General features: G+C 47.3%; 1 protein-coding gene and 1 long non-coding RNA gene across 2 annotated transcripts; one reads left to right on the top strand and one right to left on the bottom strand.

The window, feature by feature from the left end:
- Positions 1-1,041: 1,041 nt before the first annotated feature.
- BCL7B (BAF chromatin remodeling complex subunit BCL7B) lies at positions 1,042-23,884 on the bottom strand. Its single transcript, XM_049903689.1, has 6 exons — positions 23,708-23,884; positions 19,355-19,430; positions 5,601-5,697; positions 3,425-3,595; positions 2,269-2,348; positions 1,042-2,012 (listed from the first exon to the last, which is right to left on the bottom strand). The coding sequence occupies exons 1-6, from the start codon at positions 23,797-23,799 to the stop codon at positions 1,920-1,922; spliced, it is 609 nt and encodes a 202-aa protein (XP_049759646.1). The 5' UTR covers positions 23,800-23,884; the 3' UTR covers positions 1,042-1,919.
- Positions 22,855-23,337, top strand: LOC126086888 (uncharacterized). Its single transcript, XR_007519618.1, has 3 exons — positions 22,855-22,929; positions 22,982-23,083; positions 23,123-23,337. It is a non-coding gene; the product is annotated as an uncharacterized LOC126086888 (long non-coding RNA).
- Positions 23,885-24,813: the final 929 nt, after the last annotated feature.

Below are 24,813 nucleotides of genomic sequence, written 5' to 3'. Positions count from 1 at the left end.
GTTTTTCGACTTACAGAAATTCCGGGTGGTTTTTTCAGGTCTGCCTGGTAATTCTTTATGGTCTGTTATTCCTTCAATGGAAACCCTGGTGGCGTAGTGGTTAAGAGCTATGGCTTCTAACCAAAAGGTCAGCAGCTCGAATCCACCAGGTGCTCCTCGGAAACTCTATGGGGCAGTTCTCTGTCCAACAGGGTCGCTGAGTCGGAATCAACTTATTGGCAAGGGTTTTGGTTTGAAAAAAAAAAAAACCTGCCTTTATTTAAACATGCTTATTTTATGTACCACATATGGTAATCCCAGTATCTGTGACATTCATTTGACATCTTGCTAGTATACGTTAGGTCTTTAAGAAAAAGCAGACTAGGGATGACCCAGCAGGGTCGCAGGACTTGGGAGTCTAGTCTCATCTATGACACCTGGAGCCTCCAGCTCTCCTGTGAGACGTAAGAGGAATCACTTTGGGGAATATTTAATACTGAAATGAAATTTCTGACCACATAGAATGTAGAATTCTCTTCAACCGTGACTCTATTATTTTACTTAGAACTCAGGAACAAAAAGCAACTCATGGCCAGAAAGCAGTTCAGGGGTCGCCAGGGGCCTGGGCCGCGGCGGGGGGGGGGGGGGCGGGGGGGGCGTGCACGTAGGGAGTGACTGTAATGGACGCAGGGTTTCCCTGTGGGGTGACAAGAAGCTGTGGGACTGGACAGTGCTGATGCTCACACAACATCCTCAATGTACTTAATACCACTGAACTGTACACTTGAAAACGGTAACTCTTCCGTGTATTTTACCACAATAAAAAAGTAAAGTAAAAAAAAGGACCTGGGGCTGTGAAAGACACAGCCATTGGTTGCATTTTGTGTTCACAGGGACAGAAATATAACTTGAACTACGTGACACCTTCAAAGGGAGTCTTCAAATCATTCTTGCCAGAAAGCGCACTCTGTGGCCCACAGGGACCCCAGGAGCAGTCGTGCCCCTGCAGCCTTTAGGAATGAAGTATTCAGACACCAACAAAACATATTTCAAATCATTTAATTTTAAAAATATTCTATGCAGTGCTAAAATATGTCTTCACTCACTGTTACCCATTTCCATTTTCTTAAACTTTTTTTGAAACAAAAAATAAAAATCACAAAGTTCAATTAAACATGCAGATTTCAAAGAAAAGGGAACTTTCTAGAAAGTCTCAGCTGAAGGAGTACTGTGGGGGATGGGTACTGTTGTCAGAACCTCAAACCCTTGCTGGGGCAGCTGTGGCCATGGCAGAGGCAGCAGCCACGGGAATGCAAAGTACAGGTGACAAAGGGAAAGTGCGTGTGTGTTCTGGGGAGAAGAGTCACAGCCGGGGACAGAGGGCTGTCAGCAGCTAGAGAGCCCCTCAGAGTGGGACGACTTCAGTCACCGGCAAGAAACCTACATGAGCTTTCTGCCCCCATCTGGTGAGGCCCTTCCCTCCCCTCCTGTCTACCCGAGTCCTTCTCCAACAGCAGTCTGCAGGGTAGGGCCCCTAGTACTACAGGGAAGTGCAGAAATCGAGTCTCCATTCAAGTTCAAGTAATGCAAGGCACTGTCTTCACTAGAGGGTGCCTTCCACGTCCTCCTCTCTAGAAGCGACAGTGGCTCGGTCCAGAGGTTCTGGAGGTGACAGGTGAACCTCGAGCTGGCTGATGCTCCAGCCTACTCTGGGCACAAAAAGGACATGAGTGTTGCTCTTGTCAGGAGCAGGCAGACACAGGCGCCAGGGAAGGAAGATGACGCTACGGCCTCAAGTCCTACGTCGCTTTCCAGTACAGAGGGCTCGTCTGTGCAGGCTCCAGTCCCCAGTGCCTGCCCTTATCCCAGCAACACAGCACGGCCAGAACCAGAATGCAATAAATAGAGGCGGGGGCCAGGAGGCGAGGCCACCGAGGGTGCTAGCTTTCTGATGCTGTCCGCGGCACCGCAGGCTGGTCCACACAGACGCGCTTCAGGGGCGGGGCACCTGAGTCTTCCTCTTCCTCAGCAACCTAGGAGCAGCCAGAGCATGGAATTACAGGTCCATTCCTCTGAGCCAGAACCCCACCCACCCCGGTTACAACCCTGAAGCCCACCCTGTCCCTTCTCACAGAAACCAAACTTCTTCCCCTTACAACCTAGAGACACCAGTTCCCCTGGGCACCTCCCCACCCCACTAGGGTACACTCAGTGCTGTCAATCCAATTTTACATTCACAGAGTCTGTTCTTTTTCCTCAGAAACTAGAAAAACCCAGGTGCCTCCTGACCTGTGTCTCCAGTGGAACTGGTTCTTCCTTCGTGAGGGTGGGAGGTTCGTCGGCAACTTCTGAGGCGGGCAGGGAGGGCTCTGAAAACGCAGCGAGTGCAGTGTTAACTACAGGGTTCCCTGAGACGGACGCCTGTGGAAGCTCTGCCTCAGCCTGGGGGGCTTTTCTGAGAGTTACGAAGAAGCGGTCTGGTGAAGAGGGAAGAACACCGGCCTGGGAACGGAACATCTGAAAGGAGTGAGGGAAATGTCCGGGGCCTGGCTGGGGCAGAGTCTCATTGGTGAGCCACACTCCTCGTGGGAGTGAGTCCATGTGGCCGGTCACAGAGGCCGTGACACTGGGCTGGGGCGTGGTCTGTGCTGCAACATCAAGAGCCTACGAAGCAGCTCCAGCCCAAACACCACGATTCTAACCCAGCTGCTCAGTGCTGGAGCTGCTACGAGGATTCAATGTCTGACAAACAGTAAGCACCCGATAAAGACTATTATTAGCACTATCTATAAGGGAACAAGTTCTATTTTGTAGCCTTACTGTCAGTAGGTGACAGATAACGAAATCTAAGACATACGCACATCTTTGTGTGCGTTACAACCAGACATCCGCAGGGTATAATGCAAAGAGCATGAACTCTCAAGTTATCTGTTCCCGCCGTCGAGTCGATCCTGACTCACGGCAGCCCTACAGGACAGAGCAGAACTTCCCCACAGGGTTTCCAAGGCTGTAGCAGACCACTACATCTTTCTCCCACAGAGCAGGTGGTGGGTTCGTACCACCAACCTGTTGGTTAGTACATGAGCGCTTAACCACTGTGCCACCAGGGCTCTTAAAGTGACATCCAGTTCCACTATGCTATGTCACCTTGTATGAACAATTTAATGCTTCCGAGTCCCTATCTTCCCATCTGTAAAATGGGGACAACAACCAGACATCAAACATGAAAAGTGCCTTACACAGAGCCTGGCACTCAATACCAACTGGTTTGTTTACTTCCTTCATTCTGTGAAAGGGTAAAATACACTCAGTCCCTAGAGTACCCCAGGCTGCTAACGAGAGGCTCTGAGGCACACTCTCTAAGATCTTACTCTAAAGAGGAGAAACGGCAACAGCAAGAAGCAAGGCCCCTCCAGAATGCTCATCCTGTGTCACCAAGACTCACCCTCAAGGATCTCCTGCCCCAAAGTGGGGGGCTGGGAGTCATCCGTGCGGAAGTCGGACGTGTGTGCTGGGCTCAGGGACTCACTCTGCTGGGGGCTGGGGCTTGAGTTGGTGCTGCTGTCCACCTTGAGCTGACAGACGTCAGACACAGAACTCTGGTTGCTGTTTTCATCTGAAAACCAAACGCAACAAAGGTGGTTATTCTCCTCAGAGTAGGGCCTGGCATCTCCTCAGGTAGCCTGGACACGAGCAGATCCATGGTCACTGTGGAGACACACCTTGAGAGGCTGACACTCAGAGAGCCAGTATGTGCTGCGAATCACCAGTAGGGCCCAAGCTGATTAAACATTTTCTGTTTCACAACATATTCTAAACATCAGATTCATCAAGAATCTTTAAGTCTTTGGAATATTTATACTTCAGGAAGGTCAGGATATGCTTATTCATCCCTTCTTTCTGGTCTACCAGTTACATCATGGATCTGGTATTTCCTCACTGCCCAACGGAAAAACAGGGTGTACCTGGGCCTCAGGTCAGTACTTCCCAAACTGTCTCACGTCACAAGGCGTGCAGAGAACGACACAATTTGTCTGGCTCTCTTGGGTATCTGAAGGAGGCTGGTGGTGGCCGGAGGTGGTCAGCTCAGGGCCTCTGCTGCCCAGGCTCCACCGGGGTGCCCCAACAGGAAAGCTCTGTCTGAAGGTTTAAAGTAACCACCTAAATTAGGTGCCTGGCCTACTGCAACAGCCACGGAACTGATCCCCCCGCTGGCTCCCAGTGCCCCAAACTGTACTTCACACCACTGTCAGAGCGAGCTCTCCCTGCTGCCTGAAGAACACATTTCAAACGCCAGTGCTTCTCAGGGCTCTGTCACAACCCGACAAAGCCCATCCTGATTTCCAGCCTCACTGCCTGCCATCCTTCCACACGCACCCTTGACTCCATCAATCCGGACCCTCACCCAGTAAAAAGGTGCCTTTGCCCATCTGCTCCTTCTGCTGGTATGACTCTCCAGTTTTCATCAAAAGCCCCTACACATTCCATCATTCAGCTCGAGCTTCACTTCCTCCATGCAGCCCTGCCTCCCTGGTTCCCTTGGGTGGACACGGCCACCTCACTTTTATGTTCCCACTATATCCCCTGTACACCTGCATTATTATTTTATACACCTGTTTCCTTCTGTTACATGCTGGGAAGGCAGGCTCCGTGGCTTATTTGTCCTTGAATCCCCAGTGTAACACACAGTACCTGGCACACAGTAGGTGTTCATTAAATGTTTACTGAATGAAAAGCATGAGATGGTGACCAGACTGAGGAAACAGAGCCTCCTACTTCTCCCAGGGCTTTACGGTCATCTGACACAACACACATTACCAAAGGGAACCCTTCCCTTGTATTCCCATTCCTGAACTACGCTGACCCTGGTGAGGCTGGGAGAGGAATGGGGTGGGCAGAACTGCATGCTGGGGTAGCAACCAGTCTAACTCCAAAGAGAACGCCACGAGCCCTCTTCAGTCGTTACTCTCGCAGAGAAGCACCAAAACGGAAGCAGCATTTTGTTATAAATGAAGCTCTGGCCCTTCTGAGCTTTAGGCAAAGACTCTTCTTCTTCGAGCATCAGTTTCCTTAAAGAGGAACAATAGTGACAGCCCGGTTTCCACCACAGGGTGACAGAAAGACAAAAACAGGCCTGGAATCCAAGCGCCTGCGAGCAGTAACTTCCCTGCAGGCGTGCGAGGCGGCCCTGCACGTGCAGCGCGGGCACAGGCTGCGCGTTTCCTGAAGGCTGGGGGAGGAGGTAGCATTTCTGCCGACTGTGGACAGCAGCTGCCCTGGCTCTGGGTGGCCTGTTCTGGGCCCTGTCGGAAAACATACAATCTAAAGAAAAGCACTCTTGACCCCGAGAATCCAGGACTTTATGTGGGTCTGTCACTTGCTGGTTATGTGACTTTAGATACTTCACCTCTCTGAGGCTCCATATTTCCTTAACAGGAAAGTGAAGATCCTCTCATCTACCTTGTAGGATCACTGTGAGGTTTACATGGAAAGACATGAGGCAGAGTGCCCAGCAAAATACCACTGAACAGTGGACACTGAGATGATGCACAGGACTCTTATCATGAATGCGTTTGTCTAAGTTTCCATTTTTCTGCAAGGATGGTATGGATCCAACTCACCCTGGAATTCAAGAAGGAGAGAGGAATTGGCTGAGGCATCAGAGGGAAAGCCATTAGGTTCCCGGGCTGCTGAACTGTTCGATTTTGACTTTTCTTTCTAGAAAAGGAAAAAAAGAGGAATATGACAGAGCCAAGCAGGGGAGACTCACAGAAAGGGAGAACGGTGCTGCCTGAGAGACCACCGAGTCTGCGTTAGGACTGAACAAGCAGTAATGAAAGTGAGCCGAGAACCCAGGATGCAAGGAAAAACAGACTCCTGGGCAAGCTGCTTCCCTCCACGTCTCAGTGTCTCTGTGTGCAACGGGAACCCTGCCAGGGCTCCTCTCATGACCTGAAGTGAGAGGCAGATCTACGCACCTCGACTGGAGCTCCCTGTGACACTCTTCTGCTTTCTGCCCTGATCAAAATGCTCTATCTGACACTTCCCTACATGGATGAGCGAGAAACACAAAATATTCATTTGAAGAAGATTCCTGTTTTAGGAGCGTAGCAAGAAAAACAAAAGAAAGAAGAACAGACCTCTGATGGGACAAAGGCAGGAGTCACTGTCTATGTAATGCAGACGGCAACAGCACAAGGGGCCCCCGCCCGCCCTACTCCTGATCAGACAACTAGCTCCACAGGCTCAAAGGGTCGCCCCCAAACGTCTGCCCTCACTTACTACGTCATTTCTTTTAAGCGGGATGTAGGTTACACACACACGGGGATCATAGTGGGAAGGTAAGCACTGGTTTGCCACAAACATGCCAGGGCTAAGGAAATAATCAATGCAAGCAACGCAAACAACAACATCCAAAAGCCAGAAGTTTAAATCTAGCTAATCTCAAGTTCACCTACTTGTATTTTTTATGTGAATCTATTTATTGTAGATACATTCACTAGTGATACATTTTAGTTATGGTTAATAACTCTCAATCCTATCTCTGCAATAAATCAACTGTACGTATTTATGGGTGGCCTTCCTTATTTTTTATATGCAGACATAATTTTAATGTAATTGCAAATATTTTACCATTTTACTATGGATGCTACATAAAAGTGACTTTTAATGGCTGTGAAATATTCCAGGGGAACCCTGGTGGTGCAATGGTTGAAGTGTTCAGCTGCAAAGCGAAAGGTCAGCAGTTTGAACCCACCAGCTGCTCTGTGGGAGAAAGATGTGGCAATTTGCTTCCATTAAGATTACAGCCTTGGAAACCCTATGAGGCAGTTCTACTCTGTCCTGTAGGTCGCTGTGAGTCAGAATCAACTCAACAGCAATGAGCTTGGTTTTTCTGGTACGATGTTCCATACACCATAATTCACTTAATCGCTTCTCAACTATCAGACATTGGGCTTTACCTTATTTAGAATTACGGTTATTTATTGCTACTAAGAATAATGCCACAATGCTCAACTTTCACTTTTATCTGGATTATTTCTTTCAAATAAATTTGCAAAACTACATTCCAAGACGACAAACATATCATTTTTCTTGAATCCACTGGACCTCACCTGTGTACTAGTTTCAAACCACCCATGTCAAATTTGGCTTTAACATTACCTTTGTTCTGATTGCTCATTTATCTTTATTTTCATGATTCTATGTTCACATAAAATATGAATTCATTATAGACAATCTTGAAAAGAGAGAAAAAGAAAACCACCTGCACAATCAGAGGCAATTTATATACGTGTGTGTGCATAAAGACGGATCACAATACAGTGTTATAACCTGCTTCCCATCTCCCCATTCACCATATTATAAACATTTTCCCATGTTATTGGACAATCTCCTACAACATCTTTTGTAACAGTTACAAAGCTTTGCCAGGTAGAGGTACATGATAACCTACTAATGAATTTGTAACAGGGTCTTCAGTCTGACTGCAATTTTTAAAAATTACAAACAATACTATACAGGTAGTCCCCAACTTAATACATATCTGAGTTACAACGAACCGCAGTTACAAGCTTTTTTTTTGTACATCTACTGTTACTAATACGTACTGTGTACAATGTTGTAGAGCGTGATTTGTTATTATTATTCTCAGATGTTCAATTTTATGATTTACTATTCAAAACACAGCTGTGCAGATTTAGTTTTCTAAACTAAATCAGGGGCCTCCCTTGCTTGAAAACATGGACCCAAACAGTGATCGTTTTACTAAAGTCGATAGGCAAATTCGGGAAGCGGTGAGATGTTACCACGAAATATATGACGAAAAAAAGAAAAGGAACACACAGACAACTCTCATTAATTTTCTGACTAGAAACACCAACCCCATTCCCAGGGATAATCCACGTGACCCAGAGTCTTCCACAAGTGGAGTTATTACCACAACTGACAGAACGCCAACCTCGTCCAATTCTTCTTCATTGTTGGAGTAAAATTTTTTTTTTTTTAATAATTTTTATTGTGCTTTAAGTGAAAGTTTACAACTCCAGTCAGTCTCTCACACAAAAACCCATATACACCTTGCTACACACTCCCAATTACTCTCCCTCTAATGAGAGACAGCCCACTCTCTCCCTCCACTCTCTCTTTTCGTGTCCATTTCATCAGCTTCTACCCCCCTCCACCCTCTCATCTCCCCTCCAGGGAGGAGATGCCAACATTGTCTCAAGTGTCCACCTGATCCAAGACGCTCACTCCTCACCAGCATCCCTCTCCAACCCATTGTCCAGTCCAATCCCTGTCTGAAGAGTTGGCTTTGGGAATGGTTCCTCTCCTGGCCCAACAGAAGGTCTGGGGGCCATGACCACCGGGGTCCTTCTAGTCTCAGTCAGACCATTAAGTCCGGTCTTTTTATGAGAATTTGGGGTCTGTATCCCACTACTCTCCTGCTCCCTCAGGGGTTCTCTGTTGTGTTCCCTGTCAGGGCGGCCATCGGTTGTAGCTGGGCACCATCTAGTTTTTCTGGTCTCAGGATGATGTAGTCTCTGGTTCATGTAGCCCTTTCTGGAGTAAATTTTTTACGATTTGTGTATTTTTTTGTATGTACGTATTAAAATATATCTGTGAGTTTATACGTAATGTTTCTAACCCCAAAGACAAAATTGGATTTATAAAGATACTAAAAGGCAATAATAATGAAAACAAAACAAAAAAATAATAAGGTATTCGACTTACATCAGGACTGACTTAGAACAGAAGCCCGTCTGACTTGGGGACTACCTGTAATACGCCACCGCAGAAACACCTTGGACATAACCCGATCATCTTGTAAGGGTAATTCCTAGAGATAAAGCTTCTGGATCAAAGGCATAAATATTCTGAAGGCTCTGAGGTGTGTATACACTATGTATACGTACACACAAATATTCTGAAGGCTCTGAGGTGCGTATACACTATGTATATGTACACACATAAATATTCTGAAGGCTCTGAGGTGTGTATACACTGTGTATGTGTACACACATAAATATTCTGTAGGCTCTGAGGTGTGTATACACTATGTGTGTGTACATACATACACACACGCCCCCAACTCGCATCACTCACCAGCTATGTCCCGTATCTCTGTGTCCTTTCCATCTTTTATTAACCAGTTTGATCATCACTTTCCATGTTTCCTGACCTAACAGGTCTACACTAGTACCTCAGAGGACGGCACACTATCAAGGACCGCTGGAGAGTAGACAGACGGATGGACCTCAGGGTCCAGTTCAGCAGCCGACACCAACACTTTGAGAAGCTTCTTGGGAGGGAAGAAGGCAGCCGAGCCCTAGAGAGGGAGATTATTTAACAGGAAAGGGCAGGAGCTTACGTGTCAGAGATCGGCGGTGGGGGGGTCCTACAAGTGTCCCTCCCCTACATATACGCCAAGAGATTTAACCGCCTGACCTTTGGCCCCTATGGGTAACGGCATCAGTGGAGCCAGGGTAGGGTGAGGAATAAAGGGTACTTCCAGAGCGCCCCCTCACCTCCCACTTCCCAGCTCCCTGGGCTTGGCAATAACAAGGAAGGATAAAGGATGGCTGCTGCCTGGGGGACGGGTATTGGGAAGGAAGTTCCCTGGGAAGCAGGAGCAGATGGGAGAGGGAAAAGGGAAAGGTTAAACCCTGAGGTACATTTCCCCCCCTTCATTCTCTAAATTCTCATACCAGGAGAGCAAAATAAGGTTTAGGCTTACATATCACTGGCCAAGGCAGCTAAGACCCCAGGGGAATAAAAGGTGAGTGTACAAAAAAGCCTAACCAGATGTTGGAGGAAAACAAGCACCACGAAAAACAACAAACAGAATACCCCTACACCAGAGGAGTAAGAACAGAAGAATTTAAAATCTCCTCAGAAAGATAAAAGATAACATTGGAAAGTTGTTTTGAAGAACTAATTGAAGAAATTTGGTATGAAAAATATAATTGTTAAAAATTAGGTAAATAAGTTTAATCGCAGAAATAGATACAACTAGAGAAAAGATACTTGGCCAAAAAAGTGGGTTGAGAAACTTTCTCAGAATGGATCAGGAACGGATAAAGAGCTGGAACAAACAAGGGAAAAGTTAAAAAGAAAGAAGCTAGATATAAGCATTGTAATACATCCCAACAGAAGTGCTAGGAGATCCAAGGCAGAGAAGAAATTCTAAACACTTCCAGAGGAATAAAAGCAGAACACCTCAAAGAGCCAAGAATCAGGCTGACAGATTTCCAAACAGCAAAACGGAAAGCCTAACAATTGAGTACCAGCTTCAAAGTGCTGAGAGAAAACAATTCAGAACCTGTAATTCTATATACAGGTAACATTATCAATTGAACATGAAAGTAAAACAAAAGTATTTTCAGGAATGAAAAGATATTTTCATAAAATTTCCCCCACGAAATCCCTCTTTGATATAACTCTTGAAGGATATATTCTAGCAAGAAAAATGAGTCCAGGAGAAAACAGTAGGAAATAGGTGCAAACGATTAGTAAATCATTAAATATTTACTTTGTTTACATAAGCAATCACTGACACAAGAAACAGCTGTACAAATTCTGAACTGAAATATCCAGTCAGAACTCGGGACAGGGGAGGGGAGGGTAGAAACCTGAGGTATATCAAGTCGGTTAGGGATCTCATCATGCTCAGAGGGAAAACCCAGAACTTAATAAGCTTCATACGCTGATTATTGTTGCTGTTAGCTGAGGTCCAGGCAGCCTCCAGCTCACGGCCACCCCGTGTGTGAGAGAAGAACTGATCCACAGGGTTTTCTTGGCTGTAATCTTTACGGAAGCAGTTCGCCAGACCTTACTTCTACGGAGCTGCTGGGTGGGTTCAAACTGCCAACCTTTGGGATGGCAGCCACCTGCAAACTGCCTCTACCACTCAGGCTCCTTTATACACTGATAGGGGAAAATAATTAGTAAGAGGAGCCCTGGTGGCACAGTGGTTATGTGCTCGGCTGCTAACTGAAAGGTCGGCAGTTTGAACCCACCAGCCACTCCCTGGGAGAGAGAGGTGGCCGTCTGCTTCTCGGCTGCTAACTGAAAGGTCGGCAGTTTGAACCCACCAGCCACTCCCTGGGAGAGAGACGTGGCCGTCTGCTTCTGTGAAGACGGACGGCCTTGGTAACCCCATGCGGCAGTTCTCCTTTGTCCTACAGGATTGCTATGAGTTGGAATCAACTTGATGGCGACAGGTTTACACGTCTTATTAAGTTAAGATAGCAGATAGAAAAATACAAATACAATGTATAAATACAACGTACAACTTTCAAATCACCAGAAAAAAATTTGCCTGCCCACTGGGATGTGAAGAGAGAAAAGAAGACAGCGTGCTTTAGTAGAAACCCTCATCCACACGCACAGAACTTTCAGCTGGTCACATGCTCCCAGCTGCCGGATACGACACCAGCTATTCCGAACCTTCAAAGTAAGTGCATGTGTCTTGAGGCAACTTCTAGAAAGCTCCTTAAATCCATGGAAATACCATCAGCCGATTCTTCCACCTTCCTCACCCTGCTGCCTGGAATCTGAATTCATGATGGTTGGAGCTCCATCTTGTAACACGGTCACAAAATGGAGGAGAAAGCGGAAAGGAACCTAGGTCCCTGGGCACTCCTGGAGCAGAACTACTGGCCCTGGACTACATATTCTGTTTTTCTAAAAAGAGTGAAATAAACTTCTATCTTAAATCACTTCTATTCTGAGTTTAGCTGTCACCCACAGCTTAACCTAATCTTAATACACTCAACAAGCAGAAAATGCGAAACGGGGGAAAGTACAGACAAAAACAAGACACACCAGTCAAATATGAATTAAAAGAAAGCAGAAATTGTAACAGGAGACAAAATCAAATTTGAGGTGAGAAAGTGCTAGACCTAAGGGATAAAGAGGGACATCATACCCTCTTTATGATGGCAGCCACCTGCAAACTGCCTCAAAAGCAACCACAAGGCATGGTGATATAATTATGTCATAAGCATACCAAAAAAAACCAAACCCAGTGCCATTGAGTCGATTCCAACTCATAGCGACCCTACAGAATGGAGCAGAACTGCCCCATAGCGTTTCCAAGGAGCGCCTGACGGACTCGAACTGCTGACCTTTTGGTTAGCAGCCGTAGCACTTAACCACTACGCCACCAGGGTTTCCATACATCATAAACATACACATCAAAACTACAGCCCCACGAATGCACAGACAAAAGTTATTAGTAAAAGAATTGAGAACTCAGACGTAACCTTATCCACCTATGAACACTTAATCTTTGACGAAGGGCCAAAGTCCATTAAATGGAGAAGGAAAAGTCTCTTTAACAAATAGTGCTGGCAAAACTGCATATTTATCCGTAGAAAAATGTAATAGGACCCATACTTCAAGCAAAACACAAAAACTAACTTTGATCCATTGATCAAAGACCTAAATATAAAATCTAAAACTACAAAGATCATGGAGGAAAAAATAGGGATGACGCTAGGGGCCCTAATACATGGCATGAATAGGTTACCAAAGATAACTAAAAATGCACACACAGAAGATGAACTAGGTAAATGAGACCTCTTAAAAATGAAACACTTATGCTCAACAAAAGACTTCTTCAGAAGAATAAAAAGAGAACCTACAGATTGGGGAAAAATTCTTGGCTACGACATACCCAACAAGGGTCTACTCTCTAAAATTTGTAGAAAACTTCAACGCCTCAACAATAAAAAGACAAACAATCCATTTAAAAAACAGGCAAATGATACGAACAGATACTTCACCAAAGAAGACACTCAGGCAGCCAACAGACACATGAAGCGATGCTCTTGGTCATTAGAAATGTAAATCAAAAAAAACTACAAGATACAATCTTACCCCGTCATTACTGGCATTAATCAAAAAACCAGAAAATAACAAATGTTGGTGAGTTTGTGGGGACACTAGAACTCTTATACACTGCTGGTGGGGATGAAAAGTGGTACAGCCACTGTGGAAAATGGTATGGCGCTTCCTTAAGAAGCTAGAAACAGAAATACCGTAAGATCCAGCAATGACACAAACAGACATACACACACCCATGTTCACTGCAGCACTACTCACAACAGCAAAACAGATGGATAAAGAATAATAAAGAATCTGCAAAACATCTCACAACATGGATAAATTTAGAGAAAATTATGCTGAGTGAAGGAAGACAATCACTAAAGAACAAATATTGTCTGAGACCACTATTATAAAGTAACAACAATAGATCTACAAACAGAAAAAAAATTTCTTTGATGGTTACCAGGGATGGGAGGCGCAGGGAGGGAAAATGACCAAGTAGATAGAACACACGTGTTAATATCAGCGAAGGCAATACACAACATGAAAGAAGTCAGCACAATGTGACCCAGGCAAGAGAGGACACTGAGAAGAACACCAGTAAACCGCAACTATGGTGACTGCCCCGGCACAGGCAGTCCTGCGACAGTGGTATCAACAAACAAGCATTTACGACCAGATACATGGGTAGACAGGTATGCCAGGAGGAGCGGGAGGATGTGAGGGAGCACACCCACTGGCAGATAGATATTTCTACATACATGATTATAAGACCAAAAAAAAAAAAAAAAGCCCAAACCTGCTGCCGTTGACTCGATTCCGACTCACAGCAACCCTACAGGACAGAGCAGAACTGCCCCATAGGGTTTCCAAGGAGTGGCTGGTGGATTGCAACTGCTGACCTTCTGGTTAGCCGTTGCAGCTCTTAACCACCACGTCACCAGGGCTCCACATGACTGCAGGTGCTCCTCAAATATTCATACAATGGAGCACACAATACACATGGATGTGCTTGTTCTCTCCTGATCTTTAATTCATCTTATCATCCTCTGACCTCTGGTCCTTGGAATGTGAGCCAGCAGCTTGTGTGTTCTCAGACATGACAAACACCTTGAGGACCACAAACAGACTCGGGAGACATCCACGTCAACTGGCACAACACATTTATAAAGACAATGCTCTGCATGTACCCTGGAGAGTAGCATCTGGGGATTCAAAAGCTTGCAAACAGCCATCTAAGATACAATTATTGGTCTCCTGGAGCAAAGGAGAGTGAAGAAAACCAAAGACCCAATGGAGCAATGAGTCCAAAGGACTACTGGACCACATGAACCACAACCTACACGACCCCGAGAGCAGAACTAGATGGGGTCCGGCTACCACAGCTGACTGCTCTGACTGGGATCACAACTGAGGGTCCCGGACAGAGCAGGAGAAAAATGTAGAACAAAAATCAAATTCACAAAAAAGATCAGACTTACTAGTCTGACAGAAACTGGAGGAACCCTCGAGACTATGGCTCTAAGACACCCTTCTGACCTGGAAATGAAGATATTCCCGGAGACCACGTTCCATCCAAACAACAGACAAGCCCACAAAATAAACAGTAACAGTGAGAGGAATGTGTTTCTTAGGACAATCAATTATACCAAATCGAAAGGGCCGTATTTGCTCAAAAACAAAGATGAGAAGGCAGAAACGGATAGAAAATCAGGACAAAAGGAACGGAGAACCCAGGGCAGAAATGGGGAGAGTGCTGACACACTGTGGGGAATGAAACCAAGGCCATGAAAAACCTTATGTACAAACTATTGAATGGGAATCTAATTTGCTCTGTAAGTTTTCACCTAATACACACACACACACACACACACACACACACACACACACACACACGTTTATTCGTGGTTATCGGGGGCGAAGCGAGAGGGGAATGGAGAGTTATTACTTAAGGGGTAATAGGTTTCTGTTTGAAAGGAGCCCTGGTGACACAGTGGTTAAGTGTTCGGCTGCTAACCAAAAGGTCGGTGGTTCAAGCCCACCAGTTGTACTGCAGGAGAAAGATGTTGTGGTCTGCTCCCACAAAGATTAGAACCTTGGAAGCCCTAAGGGGCAGTTCTACTCTGTCCTATATGGTCGCTGTATGAGTTAGAATTGACTCGATGGCAATAGGTTTTTTCATTTGTTTACTCAAGACACCACAGAGTGCAAAGACACGCCACAGAATGGAACAAGCATTGATAGCATTTAGTCAGTAAAGGACTTGTGTCCAGAACACAGAAAGTTCCTACAAATCATAGGAAAAAGACCACAACCAAAGAGAAAAATAAGCTAAAGACTTAAACAGACACTTCCTAAAAGAAGAAATTCAAAAGGCTAATGTGATGGCTAAGGTTATGTGTCAACCTGGCTAGGCCGTGATCCCCAGTGGTTTGGCAGACATCATGTCATCATCCTCCATTCTGTGATCTGATGAGAGCAGCCCATCAGTTGGAAGGGGGGCTTCTTTGGGGGTGTGGCCTGTGTCCAATATACACGGATGTTCTCGTTCTCTCCTGATCTGTAATTCATCTTATCATCCTCTGACCTCTGGTCCTTGGAATGTGAGCCAGAGGCTTGCCACCCGACCTGCAGATTCTGGATTCGCCAGGTCCTGCAATCCCATGAGCCAGTAGCCTGCCACCTTTTGGGTTCATCAGCCCCTGCTACCACATGCGTCAGGAGAAGCCTCCTGCCTGCCATCTGATCCAAGGATTTGGGACTTGCCAGCCTCCACCACCGTATAAGCCACTTCCCTGAAATAAACCTCTCTCTGTATTTGTATATATGCTTCACTAGTTTTGCTCCTCCAGAGAACCCAGCCTAAAACAGCGGGTAAACACTGAAAGGTGCTCAGTCTCATTAGTAATTCCGTAATTAGCCATCAAAGTAAAACCACGATCAGGGATCACTACACGTTCGTCTCACAGGACCAAGTGATGGTGAGGGTTTGGAGCAATGAGACTCTCATGTGTCCAGTGGGAGCACGAACCGGTTCAATTCCTTTGGAAAACGGTTTAGCATCAGCTAGTATTGGCCAAAATCCACACCCTAAAACCCTGCAATCCCACACCTAGGAATATGCTTTAGGAAAGCTCATGCACACGTAGAGCAGGCGTGGAACAAAGAACGGGATTTGGCTGTTTGTGTCTGGTTCCTGAAAACAGCCGGAGCAATTAAGGTCCTCTTGTCTTCCTTACAACAGCCAAGCAAGTAGAAGCCACCCAGGCCCTGCACCCAGTGAGCTTGCATCGAGATGGGAAGGGGCGTGATTGAGTGAATCACATGCAGCCATTAAACCATGCACATTCACTGAGTTCCTAATGACTAGGGAACCTCAGCCCTTAGAGTTCTCCCTCTGGGGCTTCCAGGGCTGGTGAGAACATCCACTCAGGGGAAAGGGTGCAGCACGTCCCTGGGGGGCAAGGGAAACCTCAAGCCAGGATTTCTCCCAGACCTTGCCTGATATGTCTCTTCAGTTGCATCCTTTCTGGTTGTAACAAAAGGGTAAGTGTAAGTGTAAGAGTCTCTGTAGTTCTGTTTGTCACTTTAGCGAACTGAGCCTACTGGGGGCAGCGAGAACCCGCGGAGAAGCTGGCATTTGCCTGTTTGGCAGGGGCTGGAAGAACAGAGTCCTAACTTGTGGAGACCCGTCTCTGCGTGGTTAGGGTGAGAGAAAGTTTTTGCCACAGAAGTGGATGGCGATGAGGAATGGAAACGTGGGAAGGTGAAGCCTGGATCCACTTCCAGCTGGAAATTGGATTCATGCTGATCCTTGCCACACGGTTAGTGATACAGGTGGGGTCTGCCCCCTCCACGCCCTTTCATAGTGCAGTTTGTGGTGGTGTCCGCACGCCCAGATACTGAGGAAGGAATGTTCACAGAAGCACTATTCCCACTATCCCAAACTGGGAAGAGCCCACATGTCCATCTACGGGAGAAATCAGAGAGATAAACTGTGGTACGGTCATAATAATGAAATTCCATACAGCAACGAAAAGGTACAAACAGCTCCAAAGAACGACATGGATGTATTTTAAGATGGAACCAAAAAACAAAAAAAAAAATCAAGACATAAAAGCAAATACTTCAAGATGTCGTTTATATAAAGTTAAAATAATTTACAAATAACTAGAGAACTGGTAAGAAAAGCAGACGGAGAGTGAGCACCTCTAGTGGAGGGAGCGTGAGTTAGAAGGGTGGCTGGAGGCCTTCTGGAGGACTGGCAACGCTCTGGTTTTTGTTCTGGGTGGTTTTTACAAAGATACTGGCTGTATACTTATTCACTATACTGTTCATTTATGTTTTATGTATGTGTTTTGCATTTGAAATTTTTAAGGACTATAGGAAAAAAGAAGTTAGAAAAGCTGGACACAATCAGGGTGTTTATCACCCAGGAAATGTGTAGATAAAATGCGGTCACTGCACATAAGAGAACACAACAAGAGCCACACTTACAGAAACCTGGACAGTTCTCACAAACAAGGTTCAACAAAGAAACAGAATGAGGTCCAGAATACAATGAGCGGCCGCTCTCTTTCCCTCTATACAGGGAGTCCCCGACTTACTCAGGACCACTTTTTGGGTAGTAATATGTCCTACATACAATACTGCAGCACGTAATTGGCTGATGTTATCATTCTCAGGTGTTCACCTGCAAATGTTCAACGTTATGATTTATAAAGATACTGGTAACAAAAGGCAATAATAATAATGAGAACTAAAAAAAAAATGAGGTATTCAACTTACATCAGAACTGACTTACGATGAAGTTGTCAGAACAGAACCCCATCCTAAGTTGGGGTCTACCTGTATTATTTATACATATGTAAATGTTTTAAAAATACAGAATGAAACAATTATGTATTTTTCAAGAATACACAAGTTTCCAAATAAACCCATAGGAGATGAATCAGAAAGGAATATATGTAGATATATTATACACTCCAGTGGCTGGTCAGTGAACTTTTTCTTAAAGAACTAGGTTTTTATAAAAATTATTATTTTATTTTACTTTTTTCGTTGTGGTTAAGTATATATGCAACAAAACATAGGCCATTTCAACATTCTTTACCTGCACAATTCAGTGACGTTAACGACGTTCATGGTGCTGTACACCCATCCCACTACACAATGGCTTGTTTTTGTTTATATTTGTGGTGGTGAAGGGTCACTGACGTCTAGTACAGCTGGGAACCGCTGCCTGATTCCCACTAAGGCTCCAGCGGTTTTGCTCACCATCAGTGCAAACTCCAAAGGCAAATAATATTCTCAAAATGGTCCTGACCTCTCAGATCCCTGAGGGGGGTGCAGGCTGTGCTCTAAGGAGCTCTCAGATCCCTGAGGGGAGTGCAGGCCTTGGCCTGAGGACCTCTCAGGTCCCTGAGGGGAGTGCAGGCCTTGGCCTGAGGACCTCTCAGGTCCCTGAGGGGAGTGCAGGCCTTGGTCTGAGGACCTCTCAGATCCCTGAGGGGAGTGCAGGCCTTGCTCTGAGGACTTCTCAGATCCCTGAGGGGAGTGCAGGCCTTGCTCTGAGGACTTCTCAGATCCCTGAGGGGAGTGCAGACCGTGCTCTGAGGACTTCTCAGATCCCTGAGGGGAGTGCAGACCGTGCTCTGAGGACCTCTCAGGTCCCTGAGGGGAGTGCAGGCCTTGGTCTGAGGACCTCTCAGGTCCCTGAGGGGAGTGCAGGCCTTGGTCTGAGGACCTCTCAGGTCCCTGAGGGGAGTGCAGGCCTTGGTCTGAGGACTTCTCAGATCCCTGAGGGGAGTGCAGACCGTGCTCTGAGGACTTCTCAGATCCCTGAGGGGAGTGCAGACCGTGCTCTGAGGACCACTGCTCTAGCCTTTCACTCAAAAAGCATTTATTGACAGTTTCCCGTGTGCCAAGCCCTGGGATAGACACTCAACTCCGTGGGCTCAGGACTTGCTCAGATCTTTGTCTAGTCCTGTTGTTGTTGCCATTAGTGGCCATCAAGTCAATTCTGACTCATGCCGACTCCATGGATGCAGGGTAGAACTGCTCTATAGGATTTCTAAGGATGTTACCTTTCAGAAGCGTATCCCCAGGCCTGTCTTCCAAGGTGCTTCTGGTTTGAACCACACACTTAACCATTTGAGCCACTCAGGGACTCTTAAACGGACAGGTTTTGCAGGTCATTAGATCTCTGGCAACTACTCAACTGTCACTGTAACTCAAGGGCAGGCCTAGACAATAAGGAAACCAATGGGTATTGCAGTGTTCCAATAAAATTATACTGATAAACCCAGGGAGCTTGCCTGGGCTGTAGTTTGCCAAGACCTGGAAAAGAGAAATGGGTTAGTGGAAGGAGAACAGAGGGGGAAATAAAGTAAGAGAGGCCTTGCACGGACCAATGACAGAGGCTGCCTTGAAATAAGTATCCTCCATTCAATGCTGGGGAAATGAATTCCTTTGTAACTAAGAGGCAATCAAAAACATAAAAAAGAACAGGTACCTTTTTGTTTCGCCTTCCCTCCACACTTACCTCCTTGCTGTCCGTCACGGGAACCCACTTAAATATCCTGAGGGAAGTGTCACCCACAGTCACCCATTTTTTCTCCCTAAAAGAAAAACATTTCTTAGAACTGATGAAACAATAAGATGGATTTTTTCATAATTTGTGCTTTTCTACGTCTCAGCAGGTCATCCCTACGATCTGGAATGCCTTATACACCTCTCTATCAAATTATGCCTTGCCTTTCAGCACAAAATAACCCCTTCCAGAGAGACTTCCCTATCAATGCCTTTGGCTCTGAACCCTCTGCTTGCCCCCTTTCCTCACACACAGCACGCCAAGCCTTTTTCCTTGTAGACCACACAACAGAGCACAGCACATTTTCAGACCCAGGTATTTACCTGGTTCCACTCCTTTATTCCCCCAAAACTAATTTGATGCCACTGATACTTACAAAGCTCCATTATACAAAGCCCTGCAAGAGATAAAGGATGTATAAGATACCAAACCCGTTACCCTGGGAGCTCGTAAAGAGTGAAAAAGGTAAGGAAACTATTGTAATACATGAAGGTGGCAAAGAAGTTGAGAAGCTCAAAGACCAAGTCAGACTAGGCCAGCCTGTGGAATGTATAACTCCTATGATTCCTGTGGAACTAGTTGGGGTGAAGTGAAGCACGACTTCATTTTAAAATAATCACAGTAGCAGGGCAGGACGCTTGCTGCTATCAGAGCTGAGCCTTACACTGGCTCCTGGAGGAAGTAAAGGCCAAGCCATGGGAAAGACTGCTTTAAGGTTTTATTTTGCAGAGGAAGTAACTTTTGATATAAGGTTTAAAAATGAGTATTTTTCCCCCCAGGCACATACCTGGGGAAAGGCACGTGACATCCCAGGGTAAGAGAGTAGACTACAGACAAGCAGAGGCGGAGAGCCTGAAGTTGTGTTTGGAGAACAGCACGTAATCGAGTTTAATGCTGGAGGTACCTGAAAAGCTGGAAAGTTCATCTGAGGCAGCTTTGGAGAAGGAATTAAGTATCAGACTGAGGAAGACACACATCCACACGCACAGCGCCAGGCTGCACGTTGCACCGTATTCTTTCACTTGCCTGTGACTTACTTGGTGTGCTTTATTATCTACCATGCGCATGCTCTTTATCTCTAATGGCTGTATGAGAGTACGGACTGCCATTTATCCGGCACATACTCCTCAGTGAAGCCAAGGGATGCTCTGCGTCACCAACCAACCGCCTGGCCTTGCCACCCACGGACTCGAACCATAAAGTAGGATGCGGAAAGCAGTAACTCTAACCCTCCTGTAGTCACAGCTCGCTTTTTGCTCCTGGGTCCCTTCTTGCACACCCTTATTAAATAATAATAATTTTTCCAGTGTTTTTGAACTATTAGCCAATTTACCAAAATATAACTTCAATAAAGATCACGGGCTATTGATGCATCTTCAAATCTCTACCATTCTATTACTACTAAAAATACAGTCAACAGAAATAAACTTATAGGTTAGCTATTCTATTTAAACAAATATCAATAAAAAATGTTCTGATAATTTTCGAGATCATCTCTAAGTCTCCAGGCTGGTCTAGGCTTGTGCTGTTATGACACTGAACAGGTTACCACAGAGCTTTCAGACTAAGACAAGGAAGAAAGGTCTGGTGATCTGCTTCTGAAAATTAGCCAGTGAAAACTCTATGGATCACAAGTGTCTGATCTGCCACCAATCGTGAGGATGGTGCAGGATCGAGCAACATTTCATGCCACTGTGCATGGGGTCACCATGAGCTCGAACCAACTTGATGGCAGCAAACAATATATCCTTACGAAGTAAAAAATAACAGAGATTAACCACTACACTCACAAGATAAAAAAAAGGCATTAGGAAGGATAAAACTCTTGCCCAAGGTCACTCTCTAGATCACTATTAAGGCCTCACAACTCTAGCTAAACCTGATTACATCAAATGCCAGTGTTCTGAAGTGGCACACAGAAGCACCTTCAATGTGCTTACGTGTGTGCGCAGAAGAAACAAGGGAGACTACCCTTTGTTCCAAAAGGTTACTTCTCTAAGTATGCCAGACACAGAATGAATTTGTTTATTCTAAGAGCCACTGGTGTCCCTATGAGGTACCTGCTGTCAGCAGGAATGAGGGCCAGACGCAGAAAGCTGCTTTGCGACAGATGTAAAACAACTCTGAAGGTTTCAAGTCCAAATTTGAGATCACACACAAAAAAAAGTAACCAATGCTCTTCAGCAAATGATGACATCACAGAAATGGAGACAGACTGTGACGTAACAGAAAGAAGGATGAACTAAAGATTCAAGAAACTGGAGTTTAGTTCCAGACAGGCCACTCCATTTCCTCATTTGTTCAAGAAATATTTAACGTACAAATTCCTGTATTAGGCCCTGGGGTTGCAGCGAGAGAGGAGATACAGGTTCCTACCCTCACAGAGTCTGCATTCCAGCTGGAAACAGACATTAAACAACTATTTCAAAATCAGCCACTTAATCATTAATTTGAAACATATAAAATTGCCATTTTTGTAGATTAAATACTCAAATATAAGGCATTTCTCAGGGTTGTGTAAAGTTCTATGAAGCAGACCCGACCTAGATTGAGAATTTTGAAAAGTATCCCTGAGAAGCCAACTTTTGAACTAAGCTCTGGGAGTTAACCCAGGAAGGGGGTGGAGAGAGGGGAGGAGGAAGGATGCCTGGCAGCAGAACAGGAGTGTGCGACAACAGCCTCCTGGCAAAGAGGGCAGTTTGAGCGAGACAGGCAAGGCAGGAAAGATCTGCTTTGGTCTTTATCCTGAGATAAGAAGACAAGAGGCCACTGAAGCGTTATTTTCTAACCAGGGGATGCTATGGTAACATTTTCACTTTAAAAAGATCACTCTGGTAACTGAAAATAAGAAAAACGAAATCGTTCCGACTGCAATGTGAAGTAGGGACTGGGTAGGCGGCCAGTGTAGAAGCAGGGAGATGACGGAGGCGCTGGTGCCGATGTCTAGGTGAAGATGATAATCTGGCCTCGGTGACAGGTGAGGACAAAGATGTCGAGGAGAAAAAAAAGGTGTACCGATTCTTACGTTTAACCAAAACCTAGGAGAATTAGATTTAGAGAGGAAAAATCATTTAATTTCGGAGTCCCAAATAAGAAGCTTTCTCTTGTTGGGAAATAGACAAACACACGAATACAGACCTGAGTAATGATGTCCCCAAAAGGGTGGAGGGTGAGGGGTGACGGGCTGGAGAAGGCCTCCTGGAGGAAACTAAGACCCATCCATCGGGGCTTCTGATAGGGAAAAGGGGAAGGAAAGGGCTCAAGGAGGCATCAAAAAGTCGCCCGTGAGTGTTAAATGCGATAACGCACCCGAGTTCCTGCTACAAGACAGGCGCTCATTCCGTCTCCAAACAAGGGCTAGGCCCAGGCCCCTCCACCAGCAGCCCCCAGGGCACGAGAAAGTACCAGCGGTACATCTGGACCGTACGCCTCGGAGGTGCACCTGGAAAGTACACCTCGGAGGTACGCCTGGGAGGTACACCTGGAACGTGCACCTGGGAGGTACGCCTGGGAGGTGCACCTGGAACGTGCACCTGGGAGGTACGCCTGGGAGGTGCACCTGGAACGTGCACCTGGGAGGTACGCCTGGGAGGTACACCTGGAACGTGCGCCTGGGAGATACCTGGGAAGTGCACCTGGAACGTACACCTGGGAGGTGCACCTGGAACGTGCACCTGGGAGGTACGCCTGGGAGGTACACCTGGAACGTACACCTGGGAGGTACACCTGAAAGATGTCAGGGGAGGGGACGGGGCCCGATGTCCGCGGCCAGGCTGGCTTCCGCCGGCAGGCAGAATTACGGAGGGCTCTTACCCAACTTAAGTGAGTTAACACAGAAAGCCATCAGGCCGTCACACTGGACGCTCAGCGCTCGCGAGCCTTTGTGACGGGGCAGCTGAGAAACAAGCCCGAGCACGCCGGGCGGCGGCGAGAACGCCCCGGTAAGCGAGAGGGCGCGTTCGTCCGGTCCGCGCGGGAACCCTGCCGCCGCGCAGAGCGCAAGACCCGGCAGACCGAGCGCTGACCGGAAGCCGGCAGCCCCTCCCGGGCGACGCGCAGAGCGCAAGGCCCGACGGACCGAGCGCGGACCGGAAGCCAGCAGTCTCTCCCGGGAGACGCGCGGCCAGGTGGGCGGGCCCACGAGCCGGGCCGCCCGCTCATTGGTTGCAGCCGGCGCGCCCCCTGACCTCACGCCGACGCGGGCAGTAGCCACCTCCCGCTTCCTGCTTGCCCCCTCCCCCAGCGCCCGCCAGTTCGGCGCTCCCCGGGGCCGGCCCCCCAGGAGCCGCCGCCCCAGCCCCTCACCATTTCCGCACTTTCTCGATGGCCGCCATCACCTTCTTGATGTCGTCCTTGGCGCGGCTGCGGGTCTCGGCCCGGACCGACCGGCCCGACATGGCGGCGGCGGGGGCTGGGGCTCTGCTCCCAGGACACGGGATCGCGCGCCGCCCGCCGCCCACCGCCCGCAGCCGCAGCGTCACCGCCGCCCTGGCCCCCTCCGTGCGCGCGTGCGCGGGGAGCGCGCGCACCCGCCCGCCCCTTGGGGCTCGAGGCCTCAGCGCGCTTGCGCGCCCGCCCGCCGCCGGCGGCCCCCGCTGGGCGCCCCGCAACCCCTTAGCCCCGCGCAGGCCGGGTGCGCGGCGAGCGGGCGGCACGTGCAGTGGGCAGGGCGAGGTGCGAGGCCCCGGCTCTTCAGGGGTCAGAGGCCAGCACCTGCCGGAGCGGCTCCTGCGGCTTCCAGCCTGTGGCCTGGACGCTGCGGGCCCCGGGCGCCTGGCCTGCCCCGGTCAGCGCCCAGCTCCCCGGAGAGGTCCCAGAGCGGGACACCTTTCCCCAGCAGGCCGCTGACCCTCGCACACACCTGATCCCTGCAGCTGCCTCTTCGCTGCCGACATCCAGCTAAAACTCAGACACCTCCTCCGAATTCCGTGGGGTCCCACCTTATTCTGCAGTCTTTGAGTGCGACCCACCTACACTACCACCTTGTTCACACTTGATCCCTTGTCTCATTTCGTGCAGCAGCTGACTAAATGATGCCGACTTCTGCAAAGTTCTGTGCTAAGTGCTGAGGACACAAGGATGTGTATTTCGCACCGTGAACTCCCGGGTTAGTAGAACGTGCAAATCAGAAGAGGTATTTAAAATGTCATGTGATACTTGCTGGCTAAGAGAAGTATAGGGTGCTTTGACAGCTCGAAGTTAGATGGGGGCTTTCCAGAAAGCTTGGGGAGGAGAGAAAGTGAGCTTGAAGCTGATCTCTGAAAACAGGGTAGATGCTATTGTTCCAAGGGCTAACAGTGTCCACAGGCATTGAAAATGCTCCTTAGACGTTTATCGACACAGCTAATAGGCAGAGCAGATGGAAGCTTTGCAGGTACGAGGGTCAAGAATAGCTTCTACCTGACTGAGGA

The sequence above is a fragment of the Elephas maximus genome, chromosome 12 (genome assembly GCF_024166365.1).
Source record: "Elephas maximus indicus isolate mEleMax1 chromosome 12, mEleMax1 primary haplotype, whole genome shotgun sequence".
Classification (NCBI taxonomy): domain Eukaryota; kingdom Metazoa; phylum Chordata; class Mammalia; order Proboscidea; family Elephantidae; genus Elephas; species Elephas maximus.
Note: the sequence above shows the minus strand (reverse complement) of the source record. Positions and strands in the feature narration are given on the sequence as shown.

Bases quoted from the DNA above. Each gene is read 5' to 3' on its own strand.
- BCL7B (XM_049903689.1), bottom strand. From the start codon at position 23,799: ATGTCGGGCCGGTCGGTCCGGGCCGAGACCCGCAGCCGCGCCAAGGAC. The intron at 19,431-23,707 runs GTGAGGGGCTGG...TTTTTCTTTTAG, and splicing joins ATCGAGAAAGTGCGGAAATG to GGAGAAAAAATGGGTGACTG. The intron at 2,013-2,268 runs GTCAGGAGGCAC...GGCTGCTCCTAG, and splicing joins CAGTTCCACTGGAGACACAG to GTTGCTGAGGAAGAGGAAGA.